Below are 17,226 nucleotides of genomic sequence, written 5' to 3' on the forward strand. Positions count from 1 at the left end.
GCCAATCCGGGAGAGTTGCGCCAAATGCCATCACCTTAAACTCCAAAGGATACAGAACAAGATCCGTAGGATGGTCCTACACAGTCCCCCAAGGACTAGAAATTCTGAGATCCACCTCCTGGCTGGAATTCAGACATTAGAAGAACGGAGAGTATTCATCCTGGAAAGGTTCAGAGACACCTGTCTAAGATCAAATCATCAGATCATACATGATCTAGCACGTTAAGTTAAGTTATGCTCGTAGTTAGGTAAGTCTTCACTTTTTTCAATTCAAACAAAACTCACCCCAAAAGGGGTATTCTGTGAACTAGTTGAAAAACGCAAATATTAAATTATAATATCAAATTAAACAAAGATGAAGAGCGAGGTAGGCTAATCAATTAAAATGTTAAATCAATTTACTGTCATAATCAACAGAATAAACATAATTTTACTACTACTACTACTACCGTGCAAAACAAGAGTTCTTTTCCGAGCAGCGAACATCAGCAGCAGTAGAAGCAGAATTTGTAGAGAGGAAAGAGGATCGTTGTTAGTGTAGCCGTCCCGATTAAGTTTATTGCTGAACACATCCCTGGTTTGGAGCAGCGTCGAACCCACCAGCTCTTTTCAGAGCCTTTACGAGTTGATTTCCGATCGACGCTTGCTTCCTCCACCACCCTGCCGATACAGTCCACTATCAAAAGGTAAAGTTCCCTCCCAATTCGAACCATCATGAATTCAAAACAGTTCGAGTAAAGGAGGCAATAAGTAAGGGAGTGTTGACTGCAGATGGATTTCTTCCGACATTAAGATTGGAGGTTATGGTTAGCAATGTTCGATTTTATTGAGTTTCCACCATGAAGGTGTTAGGTAGTGCAGTGAAAGATAATCTGTTGTCCGAAACTTTTCATTTCTTTTACTCATTCACTTATCTGAGATGTTTCAAACCACTAGGCTAAAATCTAAGAAATTATTGTTAGTTTATAATTCGCCAGATTTCTTCAGAATGTCCTTATTCCGCTCCATCATCTCATCTTTCTTATCCTTTCGAGCTTTATCCAATATTCTTTCCAAATCATCAAGGGTAGTATCTTCTGCTCCCGGAGGTGGAGGATCCTGTTCTTCATTGTCTTTCTTGTCGGCCCAACGTCCTTCAATGTCATCAGCCAAATATACTCGGCTGGTTTCTTCTGCTGCGGGCTTTTCTTTATCTTCTCTCTTTTCCTTTGTTTTAGAAGGTTCCCGTTCTTTCGAGCGCTTGTGTTCATAATTACGTTCGCGAGAACGATCTCGATCCTGATCACGAGACCGATCACGTCGATGACGCTCGCTTGGACTCACCGGAATACGATCGGGAGACTTGCTCGTGCTTCGACTGAAAGATCGCTGGAATCGTCCACGGAAACGATTATTATTGCGGAACGGACGGTCCCGGAATCCTCCGCGACCAGAATCACGGAAATCTCGAAAACCACCACGGCGATTCATGAAACCACCTCTGGAATGAAAGCGGTTTCCGAAAGGTCGATTATGGAAACCACCCCTGCCACGATAGTCTCGACGATCGAAACGACGCCGTTCGAAGCTCCGTGAGCGGGAGCGGCTTCTCGAGTAAGACCGTGACCGAGACCGACTAAAGGACCGGGACCTCGAACGACTGAAACGTCTTCTGAAGCTCCCCGAACGGGAGCGACGTCTCATGCTTTGCGACCGAGAACGGCTGGAACTGCCATAGCGGCGGCCACGAGACCTACTACGGGATCTACGCGGTGGACCCGATGGCTCCGGGGGCTTTGTTGTTTCTTCAGCATTGGCCAGCCTAAAGTTACCGAATTTATCCAAAACAACCGGACCAGATTTTACCGGTGCCATTTGCGAAACAGATGGTTTCGGCTTCTCCGGTGTAGGTGGTCTTCTTCTGTTCTTTTCCTCATCGTAGCGAGCAGTCCTTTGACTTGCTTTCTGCTGTAACTGTTGCTGATGTTGTTGCATCTGAAATACCCCTAGTGATTCTTCATCCGATTCGTTGGAAAACGCGTACTGCTTTGGAACAAAACTCTTGGTCGTCGGTGGGGGTTCCTTTACTACTGCTCTCTCATCTTTGTTGAACATCATCCGCCATTTGGTGTCTTTGTCCGATCGTTCCTTTGCTGCCAAATCGGGTGGCTTCGACGAGGCTTTCGGTTCTTCCGTTTTCTCCGCTTTTGTTGCGTCTTTTTTAGAACTCTTAGTCAGAAGTGAAGACATAACCGAAGCCATCCCGCTAGGACCTGCTCCTTGGTTTTCAAGTTTCGAATAATATTCCGACAGCTTGCTACCAAGCTCATCCAGAACAGGGAAATTTTCAAAGATTCTGTAAAAAGCACAAAAGGGTGTGTTAGTGTTTCATTTGAATCCTATTTTTAGGTCTGACTTACTTCAACGCTTCCTTTAATTTATCGTTGTTCAGGACATCTTCGTCCTTGTCCTTCTTTTTCGATTTCTTCTTTTCCTCTGATTTACGTTTCTTTTTGCTTTCCTTTTTAGCTTTCTTATCGTCCTTCTTCTTTTTCTTCTTTGTTTTTTCCTCTTGTGCTTTGCGTTCTTTCTGGTACTTTGACGCCTCTGCTACAAAACGACGTACTTTTTCCTCGTAGTCATCTTCGTCACGTGGCATATCCAAGAACTTGCGGACCTGCGATAAATGGTGATAAATGAGCGGTTTTTAGACCCAGCAAAAATGTATGCCAGCTGATGTAGCCTACCTTCAATTCATATTCGTCTGTTCCGGCGGGTGGATGGCCATGTGCAGCTTGATTGCCGAACGGGAACGGTCCATCGTGGCCGCGGGTGTCATTTCCCATTCCAGCCGACATGCGTTTGCTGAGCGGGGACAGAGATTTTTGTTTCTTCTCGGTTTTACTGCGTTTGGAACGCTTCTTGGGCCTGGACGATCGCGAAGAATCTGCAAAAGAAAAATGGGATCATCTCAATGAGAAACCTATCGCTTTCGCAAATGCGTCTGAATAAAGCAAAACTATTGCTTGGCAATTACAGAAAAGTAGGCAAAAATGATGTTTAACATGCTTGCTCTTGCAGCTGTAACCACCTTATGTCTGTGTCTGTCTCACTATTTCATCTTTTCGGGCATCAACTCGGATTCCATCCTGCTGCATGATGCTTTTCGGTACTTCCCATTCTGTGCTATTTTTTTATACGCTCCATTCTCTGAGTGCTTAAACGCTTTGGCTTTACTATTAGCGTAACATTCCTTGGCTTTTCAAGCAAAAATAAGTATCCTCATTTCAATCATTTCTAGCGACAACAAAATATAATCATCCTTCATTTGAAAGCAATTATTCAAACCTAAAACATACGGATAGTGATGTAGAAAGAAAACAAATCGTAACATTCGCTTATCGAGAAGAAGGCAGCATTCGGTGGTAAGAGCTGTTCACACATCTTTGCTCTTTAACTTGGGCATCTCATCCGCCCTCGACATTTGGATAATCGGCTGAAAAGTGTATCGTAGATCACGGTATCACGGATTACTCCGCGACGACACTTACCCGAAGTGGACGACGAATCGCTGCTGCTGCTATCCGAATCCGAGCTCGAATCGCTGGAGTCGGAACTGTTGGAGCTCGAATCGCTGGAGCTGCTCTGGTGTTTCTTGTGACGTTTCTTCTTCTCTTGCTTCTTGGTGCCCTTCTTATCCTTACGGTTTTCCGAGCCGGCCCGCTTGGAACCACTGACACCGGATGTGTCCGGTTCCTGCTTATTGCGATCGTGTGATGACGACGATTTGGGAATATTCAATGCTGCGGGCGAAAAATGGAGTATACAATTTAGTAACAGGTTGTCAACTTTGTACCCAATGCGAGATCACTTATGCCTTGTTCGCCGTATACCCTAGAACCTTTGTAGCATGATGTAAATGTAATTGTTCAGTGCATATACCGTGCCTTCCGCTAAGTTGGCGTATCTAGGGACCAACCCCCAGGTCTATACACCTACCGTCCTACCCGTTGCACTCGTCGGTTCGTGCGATACTCTAATAGACTCACATGGGTGGTCGTATCCGGGTCCTCCCCTGGATAGGCGCAAGTGTCTGTCCAGGTTCTGGTACATTAGGGACTGTTCATAAACTACGTAGACGGTTTTTGAGAGGTTTTAGACCGCCCGCTACGTAGACAATCGTCCATACAAAATTTTACGGTAGGCATTGGTGAGTAAGTAATATCTTCGTGGTTTATGAATGGCTCCTGAACTAATATCTATGCATGGTGAATGTACCATTGCTACTAATATAAAACTTAGTAATAGATGAGTTCCGGTAAGTACCACAATTTCACGCAGTTTTGAAAATTCTATTGAATATTCACAGTTTATTTTTTCAAATTAATGTACAATGAGGATATGTGCGGAAAAAGGAGACAGGTATTATTTATTAGTGTATGGGGAAAACATAAATTTAGATAAATGCGTGGAGTCAGGCGCTGCACGAGGCTATGACATTTTACGGAACCTAAAAAATACCAGAACTCAGATGGAACATTCCTTCAGTGTAAACTCTATTAGGTACTTCCTCGTTTTCACGTTAATATTCAGTCTAGTTCAGTTAGTTCCTCGGGGAGAATTCTCCCTACCTGATGATGTTGTTTGCATATAGCTGAAGTCTATTATGGCCGATATTTTTCGATTTCAGTTTTTAGCTTCCAGTAAATTTTCATTTTTACTTCTGCCTACGGTACACGTTTCAAGCTTCAGGTTATCTTGAAACGGGAGCCTCTTTTAGCTCAGCCAAGGCGCTACTATAAAGCAAGACCATGCTGGAGGCGGCAGGGTTTCATTCCCAATCCGGTCTAGGAATTTTTAGGATTGGAAAATTACTCGACTTCCCTCGGCATAGAGTACACTGATAAAATTACAAAGATTGTTTTTATGTGGCCCACACATGAATTTTTGCAATGTGATCAACAAATCTCGCGTCACTTTTCAAATAGACCAATGTAATATATCCACCATTTTAAGAAAATCGAAGTTGAAGTTCGACAGATTATTATTTTAACTGTTTAGAAAAAAAATACATTTTGCAATACTAACGTAAAATCACAACTTCACTTTGAATTTCATGCTACAATATAGAAAAAAAAACCACATAGGATATTTTGACTAGTCAGGTTGTACAACGGACATTGTTACATTGGACGATTTTTCTCAATGACATAATTTTGATTTAAATTTAGATTGGCCCCGCCTTTAGAAAATGAGCACCAATCATGTTAGGCAGTCCGAATGACCGATGCAACATACATGTACCCATCGTTTCAAACTGTACATTGGACAATGTTTGACCTATGATTATCATAAATAAATGAAGGGGCGACCCCGGCGTATTGGTTAACATCCATGCCTCTCACGCCAAAGTCACGAGTGCAAATCTCACCCCCGGATAAGTCACGAATAACCCAAGAGTGTTAAAGTGACTATAATAAAAAAAAATAAATAAATAAATAAATGAAAATAAATTTGGATGGGTGTCTTTGTATCACATACTATGATAGAAGAGCAATAGTTTGTGTCGCTTAACTCGATTTGTTTACATTTGTTACTTAGGACGTTTTGAAAAGTGACGCGAGAAATGATGTCTATGTGTCGGACGCATATTTAATATGTGTACACATAAAAGCCATGTGTAACCACACATACTATTCATCTGATAAATTTCATGTGTGCTTCTGGGTGGATTCAGTTTATGTGTAGTCACATGAAAATCATGTGGAATTTTACATGGAAATTCGTCAATAAAATGTGTGGAATTCTATTAGTGTATGATTGTACTTGCCACACAATAATACTATTTCAAAAATGGCACAGAAAGCTCTTAATTAACAACTGTTGACAAAGAACACTAATCGCGAACTTGTTTTTGATACAGTTCCAACCTGGATCGACTATCAAGATTGAATCTGCTCAATCTGTCAACCGTCAGTGTAAACGCTTGTTATTGTAACCTGGTTCGGGTTGATGTTCGCACTGACAAGCTCGGGTTTGCACGGATTGGAACTGGTACCCAACCTGGATAATAAGCAAAGTCGCCATAAGTTGAGTTGGGAGAAAATGCTATACTAATATCAACATGAAGCTTTAGGACCGACGAAGCTTTAAGTGCGATAATTTATTAGCTAGAGAAAGTTCTGAAGAGGATAGATTGATAGCTCCGTTAGAGGACGGCAATGTGAAAACTGAACAGCAACTATTGTGTTGCTTCTCTCGTCATGACCAACGTAGTCATCTCAGAGAGAAGCAGTAGGGTGGTGTTGCGTGCTGCGCCATCATCAGCATTGTTGACGGTTAGTCCCGCCCTGAGTTATTACATTCAATCAGTGTGTGTTACTTCATACGAGATCCTACTGTGATAAGCATAAGTAGAGTACTCGTGTTGTTATGTTTGTTTTGTAGAATAATTAATTAGGCAATGCGCGATAGCACAGCGCCTCACTGTAATATTTGACTTGTTCTATAACGAAAATTCGTAAAATTGCCCACCAAGTCGACAGAAGCTCGTCACGCCATGAAAAAAAAAACAATTCAAAAAATCATCCACGGACTCGAATCCACCGCCCCCAGAATGATGTGTTTTTTTTATTGATCCATCGTTTGACGTCTACGACCATCACCGACAGTGTACTATTTGTGATCCTTTCAACGCTAAATGTAACTTACCCGGCAGTTCCAACTCATTCGGAGCAACGATCTGCTTGTTGAACGATTTAGACTTTAGAAACTCCAACGAGTTTTGCGCTTCTTCATGATGTGGAATAATATTCAAGCAATCCTGGTAGGCTTTTTTGGCCTCATCGGCGCGGTTCTCCTCCTCGTAGCTTCGTCCCAACGCAACCAACGTTTCGCCCATATACTTCCGGGCATTGGCATGGGATGAGTTGATCTTCAATGCCATCTCAAAGTCATCGACCGCTTTCTTGAATGAACCGCTGTTGGCATAAAGTGCCCCCCGGGCTACCAATCCCTCCACATTGCGGGGATCAATACTGAGTGCTTTGTTCAAACACTGAAATGCTTCACTGTGACGACCTTCTTTGAAGTGTTCGATTCCTTCGGCGACGGATCTACAAAGTTCAAATAAAAACATTATGTTTCCGATGCATAAATCAAAGCGTGATTATGTATAACAAACCTAAATGCCCATTTGCTTGCTTGTGAATTACGGAGTTCACCTGCGTACTCTTGCTGAGGAAACTTTCCCTTTAAATTTGACATGTTGCTGTAAAATTCGGTTCCACTGAGGCCAAGTTCTTGCATCAAACTTTCAATGCCCCGAGGGTCATTGAAAGAAGGTGTTTTCTTCAGATAGTACTCGTACGGTCTGATTTCCTTTGTTGCTGCAAGGCTAAGTCTATGGTAGAAAAAGAAATGCCAGTCAGAAAGCTATCGATCTTCAAAAGCATTAATCTCATGTCGTTATCATGCTTGTGTCGGCCAATTTAGTCTCGATGGCGAAACACCTATAATATTGTCCACTATCATACTAAAAGAACCTATTGCTTATCTTTTAGTATGACTTTTGCGGTCGGCCATTTTCGTATTATTTCCCAAACAGCTCATAATCACATGCCTTAATATTAATCATGCGAGCACTACGGTCTCGCATAATGAGTACAACGTACTAGAATGGAAGACTAATTTTATTCCGGTTTATAGTGTAACGGATTAGCGGAAACCGCGCCTTTGTCAGTCAACTCGTATCTCAAAACTAAACTTACTTGTATGCTTGAGGGAGGTCTTCTGCAGAAATTAGTCCGTAAGTGATTGTACTAGGTGAACGACTCAGAAGTGTCCTTTGCATGGTACAGATTAATTTTCTAGCATCGGGTTGAGCATCAGCTACTTCACAGCAGATTAAATCGTTGGTCGTAAAACTGCGAACGGCGCCATTGCGGTCATAAACCGGAACCAAATAGTTAGTTGACACATATGCCTGAAACCCGAATACCAATCAATACATCATTATCTTCACGAGGTAATTCAAGAAGAAAAGCCATAATACATACCTTGACTGCGCTGCTATTAATGAAACAACACGTATTTCCCAGCGACAGTAACACTTTGAAAATGATTCCTTGATGATTCTTATTGGCCACTATTCCATACACAACGTCACCCGGCCTCGCAGTCTTGAAAATCGTTAAAAAAAATCCATTTTCAGTATTCTAGCTATTGTGAGTTCAATGTTCAAACACCGCGCTATGCTTTATATTCTCGTCAGAAATTATAACTATGCAATTATTTTAAACATTTCAATACCTGTAGAAAATGGTTGACTTTTTCGTTCGTCTCAATGTCCATAAAGGCATCGAAGGGTGGCACAGTAAATTTATCATCTGAAATATTTTACGGAATGGTTACATGCAGGCGGTTCCAATACGTTATGGAAAACGAATACTCACATTGCTGAAAGTCTCCCGGACGTCGCCTTTCTGTTCGGGCCATCAGTGGCTGCCTGTTAAGTTCACTATCATATAAAGAATCAGCTTTCTTGGACAGAAACTGATGCAACTTGAACCTTTTGGCACGATCATGGAAGGTGAGTGTCTTCTGGCGAGACTGATAAACAGAATAGTCCGGGTTTGAGACACCTATGCGGGACAGATCGGCGTCACCACGTTCTCCTTCCCAAATTTTTTGCAACGGTAATCCATGGAATCCAATAGCTCTTTCCACCAGCTCGGAATCCAGCTGGTGCGAAGACATTTTTGTGTGCCTCAGAGGAGTATTTTGCTCTTTCTTTTTTATTATTATCTACGGAGGACAGAGAGGAAAAGATACACAGTTTTCGTAACCACACTTGCTAGCTGTTCGATTCTGACCCGTATGAAATTCGCTCGGAATAAAGCATCTTGAACCGGATTTGACAGAACTGACCGATATACTTACAACTTCCTTCAAACAATGTTCTTTGCATTACTGCACTTTGAAAAAAAAAAAAATCAAAAACTTTTGGTAGACTGCATGCAATACGCAGATGCCCCAACAATAAACAACTTGTCGTCATCGTTTAGTTTATCGATTTAGTTTCCGGCCAACCCGTTTTCCTTATGCGGTGAATATGCCAGACTGATATGAAAACTTCCCGTAACATTGGCAACGAAGTATTCCACTCGATGATTTCTTTCCAAACAGTATTTAAATGTTCTGTACTATTGTATGTATTATCTCTAAGCAGTGGCTGCTGAAAACAGATCAAATTTCAAGGCTTAAAACATTTTTATGACTAACTAAAGATGGCCGACCTCAAAGACATATTCTTTCAATTCTACCCGTTGCAAGCTGTGCGGTTCAAAGCTTAAAATTTAAAAAAAAAATATCATATTTACCTCTTCAGCACTCTCCACCGATATCGAAATACACTTGGAGGTACTCGCAATCCGTTGCGAGTACCAATTTATGCTGAAAATCTAAAAATTAGCACTAAAACTGAAACGATCAAAATTCAATTTGGTAGAATTAAATCCGACCCACGCCAGCGGAATAACCGTACTTTCGCGATACGCACTTCTTTCCACTCTGATGTCAAGACATCGAATGTCAAGTCGAAGAAGGATGGGGAAACCGAAAATGATAAAAATGCGTCTGCTAGGCAGAGTTGCCAACATCATAATTTTATTGTAGCTGTAACTACAAATAGGTCGTATGAATTAAAGAGCCGAAATTTATAAAGAGGCGACATGTCAAAATTGGAACAATCGATTGTCTGTCAAAGTCATAGGAAAAGTCATTCCAATCGAGCAGAAGACCTGTCAAATGGATAAATTCAGGCTCTTTAGTATGAATAAAACTAAAGTCCTACAGTAAAAGTATGGACGACTGTCACCACAAAACTGAAAAAAGCTGTTCCAATCGAGCAAAGCGGTGCATTTTGACGGTTCGATTGGAACAACTTTTGACAGACGTCCATACTTTTACTGTTGGCCTTTATTTAAACTTGGATCAACAATAGAAAAGGGCCCATCAGCATTTGTAAACAAACCGTTCCAAAGCCCATTCCTCACAAAGCGAAGGCCACCCACGCAAACCAACACCATCATCGCATAGGGGAAACTTCTATCTACACGATGATGGTGTTGGTTTGTGTGGGCGGCCTTCGATTTGTGAGGAATGGGCTTTGGAACGGTTTGTTTACAAATGCTGATGGGCCCTTTTCTATTGTTGATCTAGAAAAGCGTTTACTTTACTTTTCCCAAGAAAAGCACGGGAAAGTAAAGTCAACTCTTTTTATTCATACGACCCAATATTATATATGTTTTGTAATTACGTAGTTATACCTAAAATCTAATGATGATGACGCAGTTTTATAATTTCATTATGATTAAACGAAGTATTTCATAAATTCAGAGTATTTCAGTGCCAACATTTCAAAGGGGCGTAATTGCTTTTGTAAACAATGGTTTTAGTTGTCGATTTCTCGCGAATGAAAGCTCACCCATAAAAATTAATGACACCAGCAGGTAGATGAATGTTTCCTACACTCAAAAAAAATGACACGTTCCATTCATGTGTTTTGGAATATGAAGACCATTCATTGCTTGTCACCATAGAATCATGTGCTTTTCCCTCGGATGTCATGAGATTACACAAAAAAATAATATGTTTTTATTGCTTATGAAATCAATACTAACCACACATTGATTTCATGTGTTTACTTATCGAAATCCATGAGATCCTCATATAATTCTGCGCTACCCTAATAAAAAATAACCATAAACGAACGATAACCCAAATCATTGAACTATTCCACAAATGGTTTGGATGATACCCAGAACACGTCGTTAAGCAAATTAACCATACAATTTTTATTAGGGTACTGTTTTCCACTAGTGTTTTTAACGTGTATGACACATGAATCGTACGGATCTCACTATAATGATGAGAAGAGTGCCTAAAGTGTCAAAACAAACATGGAAGGCACCAGCAAGTAAGTAAGTTTGTTAGTGGAGTTACACGGATAGAAATCTCCTTATACCTTTTGGCAAATTTCCATTGCTGATTATTCATAAATTGTATAAGTTAACTAATAAGCAGACGCCTTGCAAAAAGTTAATAAAGATAATGTGTCAAATGAAATGTATAAGCGGTCACACTTACCTTTTATGCATTCTAATAGGACCTATGTGGTTTGTCTTATGGAATGTATAAGGCTGATGCTTTGGCAAAAATGTATAAGTGAAACACATGAATTAAATAATTGATTTTCGTTTCGTGTAGGTTTTCCTAACGAAATTATAGAAATTATTAACCGTGAGTACATTGTTTGTATGATAAGATATATTTATAACATTAATGCAATATTTTAATTACAGAACACGGCATTGATCCAACGAAAAACAGGATTAGAGCATCCAGGGCATAGGTTAAGCTATCTTCTACGATTAATATACTGTACAAACAATATGAAAATGTAAATTAATGTATCAAAATTGAAATGTATCGTGTTTATCATTTTTACATACTGAACCCCATTCAATAATTATCTTTTAAGTAGACCGTTTCTGTATATTGAGTTTCAAGCGTATCAGATAACAATTTTTCTGTTTGTACGATACTATTGGAATGCAGTATGCATGACTACGATTTGCTTAAATGAAATTCAGTTATCTATTTCAGAGCAACAAATCAACTTGGAATCCAATAGTTATACTATTAGATTGCTACAAGGTCTTTCATCAAATTCATGTGCATCGTGTTTAAATTTAGCATGTGTTGTAGAACATATTCATATGCAAAACATATCATGGTAATAAATCATGCACATGACTTTGACATTTAAATCACATGAAATTCATGTGTGCTGTAAGTGAATAGAGCATGGATAAGCGCATTCTCCTGCCGACATTCCAGAGTGTTCTCATCGAAGTCTCTCGCGACAAACCATCGACGAACCGACGCCAGTAACCGCGTTTTTTGGCTTTAATCAAGCTCTTAAAAGTTTTCTCGAGGTCGGTGTACCGCTCGAAATCCTCGACCTTACCGTGTTTGCGGAAGCGTTTAAACGCGGCGGACTTCTCGCTGTTCGCGTCGGTGCAATCCTTATCCCACCACGGAGTGAGAGGTCGTTTGCGAACGAAAACCCCCGGAACGCGTTTCGTCTGTGCTTGAAGAGCGCAGTCAACGATAAGTCGCGATAAAAAGGAGTACTCATCCAGCGGAGGGAGTATCTCAACCGAATCAGTACCACCGAGAACCGCGGACGCAAATTTTTGCCAGTCGATGTTTTTCGTGAGGTCGTACGCGATGTCAACCGAGCGAGTGGAAGATGAACCATTGGTAATAGAAATTTTGATTGGGAAGTGGTCACTACCGTAGGGATCTTGAATTACTTTCCACGAGCAATCCAACGATAGTGAACTCGAACTGAGGGAGAGGTCTAATCTACTTTCTCTTGCTGGATGTTTGGCCACTCGTGTTACTTCCCCAGTGTTTAGAATTGTCATATTGAAGTTATCGCAAAGGTCGTATATCAGGGTTGAGCGGTTGTCATCGTACAGTTCCCCCCAGCCTGTACCGTGGGAGTTAAAATCTCCTAATATCAACCGAGGCTCAGATAAAGCTGAGCAGATATCTGAGAGACCTTGGCGAGAAATCGTAGTTCTTGGAGGAAGATATACTGAGGCAATACTGAGGCTTTTACCTCGAATATTTACCTGACATGCGACAACTTCAATGCCTGTCACGGAAGGCAGATCGATTCTATGAAAGGAATGGAGCTTATGAATCCCGAGAAGCACCCCTCCATACGAATCTGCTCGATCAAGGCGAATAATGTTAAAATCGTGGAAAGGGAGATCGGTGTCTGAAGAAAGCCATGTTTCACAAAGAGCAAATGCATCACAAAGTGAGTTGTGAACTAAAAATTTGAATGTGTCAAGTTTCGGTATAAGACTTCTACAGTTCCACTGAAGAACAGAGATCATATCCCCGACCTCATTCGGAAAATTATCCATCAAAGGATATGATCGATGCAAGGAAGGACCACCTAGAAGCTAGTTGCTTCAAAAGAGTTTTCACGAATGGAAGCACTAAATTAATAATGTTCCGAGTTGAGTCAGAGACGTTGAATATATTGAAGATGCTCTCCACAATTTCAGAAAACGTGAACATGGCATCATGTTCTTGCTGATTATTCAGCTGTTTTCCTGGCTGAAAAACTGGGATCTCTGGGGTTTTAGATGATCCCGGAAGTGGCGGAAAGTCCTTGTTAAAATTACAAGATTTAAATCCCGGTGGTGGGGGTTTCGGTACATTTCCGCTACCTCTTAAATTTGTCAAGGTTGGTTGGTAGTCCATACGAGAGGCCTTACGAGGTTTTTGGGTGACGTTTATTTTGGATTGCTTCCTCGTGTTGCCATTAAAGACAAAAGGACTACTCTCACCCACCTCTGAGTCAGAGCGCTGATCATCATCTGGCAGGAGGTGGAATGTGTTGTTGCTTTTTGGGGTGGTTTGGGAAGATGAAGCGGTCGTTTTTAAAATTTCTGCTAACGAGCGCTTAGAGCGAGCTTGCAAAGACCGCTTTAGTTTTTCTCCCTGCTGTTTGTACTTCGGGCAATCACTCAGAGCATGCGGAGCATCCTTACAGTAAACGCATTTTGGGGTAGCATGACAAGGACCCTCCGTATGCTCCTCCCCACATTGATCGCACCGCGGTTTGTTGGAACAAAAGTCCGCGGTGTGACCTAGTTGTTTGCATTTCAAGCAATTCATTACCCTCGGTACAAACAAGCGTACAGGTAGTCGAACCTTCCCAATTGTGACGTAGTCAGGTAATGCCGATCCTGAAAAGGTCACACGAAACGAATCTGAGAGGGTATACTTTTTTTTTGTGCCTATGTGCGACACTGACTGCAGTTGAATGCAGTCCAGTATCTTGACTTTCGGGAGGGCACGGTTTTTGAAAATGCCGAAAGATTCGACTTGCAGGAAATCCTCACAAGTCAGACTCGATTCGGTGACAACTCCTTCAATTTCTACGTCACAACTGGGGACGTAGACTCGATATTCGATCGAAAAAAGCTCACAGGCAACAATCCGGTTTGCCTGTTTCAGGTCATCAACGGTAACGCGCAGTTTGTTTGACGTTACCTTAAAGATATCGGTTACGGCCGAAAAATGTTTTGTCAGATCCTTCGAAATCCGAGAAATATTCAAAGGTTTTTGTTTGGGCCGGAAAAAAACAACCCACGGACCTTTTGAGTCGCTTGGGTAAGCTTTATGGCGGGGGGTCGCAGAAATTTTTAAGGGAACGGTTGGAGTAGGGGGAACAGGTGGACGAGGGGGCGATGGTGGAGAAGGGGGGGCAGGGGGTGAAGGAGGTTGTTGTTTAGACATCACCTTTGGGTAAGCTCCAGTGCTCGTTTTGGGGTCCGAAGTAGAATCCCCTGAGGTATCCATTTCCTCTTCAGTGAGAAGCAGATTTTCGAATGATGGAGATTTAACAGACTCATCATCGGAGATATCTGCTAGCGAAATACCCCCGCCATCATTGGTTTCGTCCATTGCGGGGTCTTAAGTACCTCCGCAACAGATTTCGACATAAAAAAGGAAGTATATATATATATATATGTATTTATATATATATATATATATATATATATATATAAATTACGTTGGGGAGCTTCAGGATTGCTTTTTTAAAAAAAACTAACTAGTACTCACGTTAAACGTCTAACTAAGACTGACTTTATTCCAAATACTTTTTACGTACAGAGGCCTAACTTTGTAAACGGTCCCTAGCTAAAGTGATGACACTTTGAAACAGGATCGCGTCGTCCGGTGGCTGGCTGCTGATGCGGTGAGTCTTAGGTCGGCGGTTACTTGCTTTCGTGGAATCTGATGACGGTGGGCAAACCATGCGCTCGTGGCTTATGGCAACTGATTCAATGCGGCTAACGAGGCTGATATTTGTTGTTGTTGTTGTTGTACATTCCTGATGCTATCTATAACACTTGACAGATCAGGAATAGGGTATATTGAATCTGTAACTACTTCCCCCTTAAGTGAGGAACGTCCCGTTCCGAAATCCAAGGGTTTGGGATCTGTCTTTGCGGGTTGAAACCTCCTGCAAACGTAAATGATGATTGTTATGATGCAGAGGATTTGTATGAAGGAATATCCTCCCAAAATGCTCCAGAACTTGATGTTGATGTGGTTTTGCTTTAAATACACGTGGTCCAATCTGTGTCTGTTTGTGATCGTCTCGTTATTAATCTTTTCCAGCTCGTAAATTTTGTGCCATTTCCAATTTATTTTAAGGTTATGGAAAGCTCTTTGGATAACATGTGTTTCACTTATCAGTTCGTTGTTTTTGAAGATTTGATTATTAAATTTTACTGTGCAATTAGCGAATGAGATAAGGAAATTGCCGTTCAAGGTTCTATTATCCGGTCCGCAGCTTGACTCTAACTTTTGATTTCTAGCGTTCGAAATCAGGATAGAGTTTTCTGTGATGAGTTTTTGAGTTGTGTGGTTTTGCTCAACGTAATTACATGTTGCTTGTCTTCCGTGGATCAATGGAACTAGACATTCATCGTTTAGTTCGCTCAGGAATGACGATTTCTGTACGAAGTCTTCGGGTTTAATGGTGGTGTAGAGATTGTTGTTTATTTTCACTAGGTGTGTTGGGTGCTGGTGTACGATACGGTTGTTGATCGCTAGAGGATAGATCCTCATGATGCTCGATGTTGAGTTTTCTAGTTGCGGAACGTTAAGCATGTAAAGGAGAATATCGTTTTTTAATGCCAACTTCGGAATGACAAATTGCAGAGCTTCGTCTGGGAAATTCACTTCTACTCCTTGATCTTGTAAAAGTGTTTTTATAGTATTCAATTCTCGTAAGGATAATATTTTGTTACTGACAAGTGAGCTTTTGGAAAGGGTGACAGCGTCTTGTATGCTGTCGAGGAGATGATTGATGCTATCGATGTTGAGTATTGCTGTTATCGTCTCGATTTCGTCCAGAATTAGTTTATTTACGTAGGAGTTTTCGATGATTTTGTTTATGGTATTGGTCAGGTATGTTATCCTCTCGTTTAGTTGCATGTTGGTTTTGAGTTGTTCATTATTTTGGTCAATCAGCTCGTTCATGGTAAGGTTGATCAGCTTTAAGTCCTGCGCGTCCGGGGTACCAGCAATGAATTTGAGACCTGTGCCTATGATGTCCCATCTTCTGCTTCGGTGTCGCCTTGGTTTTAGCCCGTAGAAAGTGGTGTACAGCTGTTGTATTTTAGTTTTCACTATGTGTGTTAGTGGATTAGTAGTTACAATTTTTTGATGGGAGATACTGGCTAAGCTTTCTATGGCGTTTTCGATCAGTGTCAAATTAATGGGGTGTATAATTTTGACCGTTCCTACTTGAATTTTGCATGACTTTTCATTGATCAGTAATAGTGGGTTTTCTTGAAGGTTTTCAATAACAAGATGTTGTGCGGTGATAACTGTAGTAAGCGTTATGATGTACCATAGAGTTCTCCTCTGAAATACAATTATTTGGTAAGGGGTTAGTAAGGTTAAAGGTGTCGTAGGGGTGGTTTTTATATAATATTGTCTAATTTTTCCGTCTAAGATTTTCTCTTTCGTTTTAATTTTGATTTGTGAATTTTGATATCTCTTCTGTCAATTATGGTTTTTCTCCGGTTCGTTTTTACAGATTGCCTTTTGAATTTACTTCTCCTTTTGTTAGGGATACCTGGAACTTTATTGTAAATTTGATCACCTGGTTCGAATATTGGTTCATCTTCTCTTTCCTTATTCTTGGAACCTATTGTCTTTACCTGATTGGCTTCTATTTTCGCAATTACCTCGTCGTAAATCTCGTTCCTGTGTTCAAGTATTCTGTCTAAATTCATGGGTCTTTCTTCCCCATCTTTTATTCCTCTAAACACTTCTACCGGTTTTAATTTTGTGACTCCATGTATGGTGGAATTATACAGAGTTGCTGCCAATCTGTAGATTTCTTTATTGGAGAGATCGTTATATTTTTCTTTGACACAAAGAAATATTTCCGAGAGTGTGGAATGGAACCGTTCAACTGTTCCATTAACCTCACTATGATTTGACGGGGTATAATAAATTTCTACTTGAAGTCTCTGAAGGAGTCCCCTAATTTCGATAGAGCGGAAAGCCACTTCATTATCGCAGACTATCAACTTTGGAGTTCCATAGGTCGAAATCAATTTCACTATGCCTCGC

At 41.0% G+C, this 17,226-nt stretch overlaps 1 protein-coding gene across 2 annotated transcripts; it reads right to left on the minus strand.

The window, feature by feature from the left end:
* Positions 1 to 819: 819 nt before the first annotated feature.
* On the minus strand, positions 820 to 9,566 carry LOC135706527 (tetratricopeptide repeat protein 14-like). Of its 2 annotated transcripts, none has more exons than XM_065228142.1 (11): positions 9,360 to 9,566; positions 8,433 to 8,784; positions 8,290 to 8,366; positions 8,037 to 8,159; positions 7,749 to 7,963; positions 7,163 to 7,375; positions 6,691 to 7,094; positions 3,531 to 3,782; positions 2,727 to 2,926; positions 2,400 to 2,656; positions 820 to 2,335 (listed from the first exon to the last, which is right to left on the minus strand). In XM_065228142.1, the coding sequence occupies exons 2-11, from the start codon at positions 8,734 to 8,736 to the stop codon at positions 964 to 966; spliced, it is 3,417 nt and encodes a 1,138-aa protein (XP_065084214.1). In that variant the 5' UTR covers positions 8,737 to 8,784; positions 9,360 to 9,566; the 3' UTR covers positions 820 to 963. The 2 variants fall into 2 exon arrangements, with proteins under 2 accessions (XP_065084214.1, XP_065084213.1); XM_065228141.1 differs by having other exon boundaries at positions 7,163 to 7,381.
* Between the last annotated feature and the right edge of the window lie 7,660 nt (positions 9,567 to 17,226).

This window comes from Ochlerotatus camptorhynchus, unplaced genomic scaffold (genome assembly GCF_037179485.1).
Source record: "Ochlerotatus camptorhynchus isolate MF236.1 unplaced genomic scaffold, CSIRO-AGI_Acam_v1.1 ptg000284l, whole genome shotgun sequence".
In the NCBI taxonomy this organism is placed as follows: domain Eukaryota; kingdom Metazoa; phylum Arthropoda; class Insecta; order Diptera; family Culicidae; genus Ochlerotatus; species Ochlerotatus camptorhynchus.